The 5,214-nt window shown below is 35.9% G+C and overlaps 1 protein-coding gene across 1 annotated transcript; it reads right to left on the bottom strand.

Annotated features, from left to right (window-relative positions):
- Positions 1-970: 970 nt before the first annotated feature.
- On the bottom strand, positions 971-3,625 carry LOC132166825 (silicon efflux transporter LSI2-like). Its single transcript, XM_059577692.1, has 3 exons — positions 2,347-3,625; positions 1,984-2,173; positions 971-1,233 (listed from the first exon to the last, which is right to left on the bottom strand). The coding sequence occupies exons 1-3, from the start codon at positions 3,508-3,510 to the stop codon at positions 971-973; spliced, it is 1,617 nt and encodes a 538-aa protein (XP_059433675.1). The 5' UTR covers positions 3,511-3,625.
- Between the last annotated feature and the right edge of the window lie 1,589 nt (positions 3,626-5,214).

The following is a 5,214-nucleotide window of genomic DNA, read 5'->3' as shown; positions in this document are numbered from 1 at the left end:
TCAATTTCAAATAAAATTGAGAGGATCCTTATTATTTTATAAATAATTGATGACTTTATGGTGAGATTATAGAGCATGCTGCATATTTAGAAACTAATTGGGACGATGACATTCAAAGAGTTTAAACAAAGCATTGTTCAAATTTGGGTGGAATAAATTTCTCATTATATTTATGAAATAAATAAAGAAGAAGCATTGTTGTCAAATATTTTGATTTTGATGAGAATTTGGCTCAAGTATTGTAAAACAAAATTACTGGAGATTTTGTCTTCAATGGGTAGCTCAATTGATTGGAGACCATGCATTATGAAGCGGAAGTCACTAATTCGAATTCTCTCTCCCCTCTCTTGTGTGGAAATGTAAAAAAAAAAAAAATTAGAGGAGATTTTTATAGTTTTTAAAACAGTCTATTTTTAATTATTGATCCAAGTCCTGTCTCTTGACCCGAGCCTGGGTCAACAAGGCCCTTTTCTTGTTGATATGGAAAAAGGACATCCAATGAATCAACAAGTCCAAGCCCAAATCTTTTATTGAAGGAGGAATTGGGTCACCAGTTTGGTCAATTGGAAAAATGGCCCAACTTATTGCCTGCAAATGAGAAACCCATGAGGTTGACGTCTCATACGCCACTTCCTTCCATGTGTATTAGGCTATGTACTAAACATGCCAAGTGATGCACAATTTACCTTATACTTCTCGTCTGTGGACATCTATCTAAAACCATCCTCGCCAGCTTTTGGAGAACATTATAGTTATACACTTTTTTTCTAGATCATTTATTGTTACAACGGTTAAAAACTTAAAATTGCCTTTTGCTCTTCAACAAAAACAAAAAATAAATAAAAGTAATAACAAATAATTAAAAGCACAAAATACTCAAAACTATTTTCATCTTTATATTACATAACAATCATTTGGCAAAAAACACTATCTAAAAAGTTTTGTCAAACCAATACAACATATATGATCATCATATCATGAGTATCAAACCAATAGCAGTGACTATAAGGGTCGAGGGGAGTCCAAATTTGAGATGGCTCCAAAAAGATAAAGTGTACCCAAGACGTGGAGCTTTGCGAGCCTCTTCACACACTATTAAGTTGGCAGCTGATCCCAGTAATGAGAGGTTCCCAGCTACCGTGCTAACCCAAGCTAAGATGAGCCATGCCTTCTTCTCATCAGTTGCAGAAATTGCAGCTGCCGATGCTGCCACTCGTCCTCCCAGCAACAAAACTACATAGTATAAGCATGATTTATATATAAGCGACCCTTATCCTCATGTGTTGGAGCAAAATCCTCAAAGCTCGAAAATTCATATCAATTAATTAGTAATTTAAACCACATCTAAATGCAGCCTAGATTATTTTTATATGAAAGAAAAAAACAAATCTTCTAACAGATGTAGATGGAAAGGAACTTTAGATTACAGAGATATGTGGATGGAAAAAATCAAATTTATTCTTCTGGTGAGGGATGCAGTTTATTGAGAAAATGACCCCAGAGGGTGCCAACTTTTGTACAAAGGGAAGTTAAAGATACTTCTCAAACTTAAAGAACTGTTCAGTATACGATGGTGCAATCTCAACTTGATTAAGATTTGATCATGCATGAGAACAATTAATATCAAGTAGTCTCAAGTGCAGAAAGAAAGCTTGAGAACAAGAAAAAACCCATACTGGTTATACTTTGACATGCCTAAGAGATCATATTCTGTATTCAAAGTCCAAACCATGCCAAAATATATAGCATCCAGAAATCTTAAGAAACCATAAATGCCAAAAAATGTTCAGATCATATGCATTCCAAATCTGCACTGCTAGCAATTTCTTGCATTCTTCCAATTGCTAACATAAAGTCGCATAAACAGACTTTACAGCCAGGTGTTACTCTAGGAAGCTAATTTTATATATATGATAGATCCCAAAAAGAAATAGAATGATGACATATAATAGAAAAAGACATGGAAGAAATACACCAACATACCAGTTGGTACGCTTGAAGCCAAATTTGACAGGACAAGAACGACAATGGCAAGAACTGCTATCCCGCTAGCATGATCAATCTGTGCATAAGGCGCCATGAGGTCCCATAGAGTACTTGGGATTCCAGTTTTGTTAAAGCCATCTACTGTGATAAACATTCCGCAAAAGAAAATCAAAAGCGAATATTTGACCTGGCAAAGAAGAGAATCAACTTAAGATATTTTAAACTCTCCAACAAGCCATCCATGTAATTCATAATCTCCTACAAGGTATGCTTTAGAGTTTTCAAGTCCCATTGATAGACAAAGGGGAAAACTAATTGAAAAAGGAGAAGAGCAGCATCATGTTAATTTGCAAATTATACCTTTTCAAGGCAAGGCATAGCATCCTTGAAATCAAGAACCACAAGAGCAAGTGCAGCAGTAATTGTAGTCCATGACATATTCAGCCCCATGAGCAAAGCAATCAACATTCCTATAGTAATAAGGTAAACACACGGCTTCCACAACATCCTTTGCCATCTAATGGTCAAATCTTCCTTTCCTTCTGAAGACTCTATAGAAAGTGCGTCTTTTAGTCTGTCCATTGATCTAACAACAGTCTTTGAAGGAATGATCTCCTCCCTTTTGGGAGAAGATACAACATCTTCCAGCTCTTTCGATGCACTAGAATTCCTTGCAGAATCCAACGTACCACAAGGGACCCTGTGGATTTTATTCTCATTTGACCTTAACTGGTTTCTAATGGTCTCAACATGACCCATGTTCTCATGCACGTTGGGAGAGCCTTGCACATTTATAGTTTCCAATCTAGAGTACCCCATCATGGCTGGTGAAAGGCGATGAGAATCCACATCCTCCTCTTCAACAACATCTACAGCTGCATCTGTTTCATCTTTCTGAATTGATAACAGCCTCCAATACATGGATAGAAGAATTAGAGCATTGACAACCACTCCCACTAGCATTGCAGGGAGAATTCCACTTAGAAAACTCCCAAAAGATATCTTACTCCGAACAGCTATAACCAAATTTTGGGGGTTGCCAATTGGAGTCGCTGAAGACCCAATATTTGCACTAGAGGCCAGGGCAAGAAGGAAAGGTTGAGGTGGGAGATGATGTTGCCTTGCAATTTTTAAGACAAATTCAGTTAATACCACACAAGCGGTATCATTAGTAAAAAGGGCACTTGAAATGGCTGAAATCAGGCAGATTCGACAAAGTAAGTCCTTTGCTCCTTTACTCTTCCATGAGAGAAGATTTTCCAAGTACTTGAACATGTCTGCTTTTTCTAGATAGACACTGACAACCATTGTCCCAAAGAGAAGACCAAGGGTTCGTAGATCAATTGCATCATATGCTTGATCTGGAGTTAGGACTCGGAATAATACCATTAGCATAGCACCAAGGAGGGACCCAGCAATCCTCCCAATTGGTAGAAAAGGAACGGCTGGGAAGACCGCCATTACCCAGAAGATTGCGAAAGCAAGTGATCCCAGAACCACTTTTACAGAAGAAGCCAAGGCCATCTTTGCAGCTTAGTAAGCCGTAGTCTTATTGTTATACAGTCCTTAGGGCTCAACGTATTAATGAAATTCCATAGCTGATGCCATATTATCATAAATCTACTTGACAGAAAAGTACCCTGGCCAGGAAAAACCAATTAAACATTATAATTGTGTGGAGATTCAATCTTCTGAATCTATCATAGATTCGATACAAAATTGTGATATTTGAGCAACATGATAGCAAAATTCATTGAAGCACAGTGTCCAACTGCTGGAGGGCAAATAGTAAGCATATAGCAAGTGCTAGGAAGATAGCATGCAGAGAGTTGATGCATCTTTGGATTTATTATAAGGCATAATAAACTAACACAAAACAAGTACATTATCAAAATCAAGTAATATAGGGATTGGCGAGTTCAGCGAACACGAACTATTAATCTAGTTTTTCTTCTTCTTCTTCTTCTTCTCCTTTTTCTTCTCTTATCTAGAACTCCCTAAGAGAAGAACCAAGATTGACATTAAAAGCAAAATCCAGCCAATATGAATTTGTTATTTTTATCTTTGCAATACCCATTAATATTGACATTAACAGAATGAATGATTAACTATTTTCAAGAAATGTCACTTCCACAACAATCTCAGTATTCCAAACTAAATCTTAAAAAACCGAAAACCCAGATTCAGAAATTCTCTGCATATACAACAAATATGAAAACATACATAAGAACTGAATATCAACTTCAGAGAAGGTGTTAGACGTACCGCATGACCCCACAATCTTTATGAAGGTGCTACTTCAACAGTCATTTAATCCAACAGTCATTAAATTTAGAAATAAATATACGATACCCAGATTCCAAAAATTGGATTTGGCTTAGATATGGTAAAAAAAATTGGTAACATTTTAAGACCCACATGCCCAAACAATCCAGTCTATAAAAATGTCATTTGTCCATTTACATGTAAGATCCACATGCATTTTTTATAATAAAACAAAGTTGAAGAAAATTCATTAAAAAAACACGGGGGAATCACATGTTATTTTTAAAAAGGACTCAAATCATCTAAAATAGGCCCTAAAAAGAGTCTTAAGAAAGGACGAAAACACCATAATAGGCCTATTTCGAAAAAGTTATGAGTACGTTTGAGAAATATTGTTTACAATGATAATAATCATATCTATATATAAGGAGAACAAGTAGAAGATGCTAACCTCATTCCTTTCTTTAGCCGTTGCCAATTACTCATAGCTAAAGCTTATATTACAAGCACAACAGTATGAGTTTGGATTCCTCCTGAAAAACTGAAAAACAGATTAGGCAAATGCCACTTTTTATATTATATTAATTCTAAATGCAGGCTGTCTTACAGGGCAGAAACGTACGTACATAAGACTCTGCAGCATATATTTATATATTAAAGACAAGACATGTTTATATATATGAAGCAGCAAAGGTTTTTGTAAAATCGTTTGTAGCATACTCGATCAATGGAAATACTCGGACCAAGAAAACACTATGAATAATGTTTGGCATCATCAGACCCAAAATAAAAGGGATGGACCCAAAAAGAAATTGTGAGGTTGAATATATAGGAAATGTAATAAATAAATAGTTATAAATTTGTGTCTCCTTAGAGATTATATTATAAACAGTAAAATGAACCTGATAACCTCGAGGAGAGCAAGGGAGACGGCCGGGAGCTAGACTGGACAAATTAATTAAG

Source organism: Corylus avellana, chromosome ca1 (genome assembly GCF_901000735.1).
Source record: "Corylus avellana chromosome ca1, CavTom2PMs-1.0".
Taxonomy (NCBI): Eukaryota; Viridiplantae; Streptophyta; class Magnoliopsida; order Fagales; family Betulaceae; genus Corylus; species Corylus avellana.
This window is presented reverse-complemented; position numbering and strand designations above follow the sequence as displayed.

Bases quoted from the DNA above. Each gene is read 5' to 3' on its own strand.
- LOC132166825 (XM_059577692.1), bottom strand. From the start codon at position 3,510: ATGGCCTTGGCTTCTTCTGTAAAAGTGGTTCTGGGATCACTTGCTTTC. The intron at 2,174-2,346 runs GTATAATTTGCA...CTTCTTTGCCAG, and splicing joins CTATGCCTTGCCTTGAAAAG to GTCAAATATTCGCTTTTGAT. The intron at 1,234-1,983 runs GTATGTTGGTGT...TATACTATGTAG, and splicing joins GGCTTCAAGCGTACCAACTG to TTTTGTTGCTGGGAGGACGA.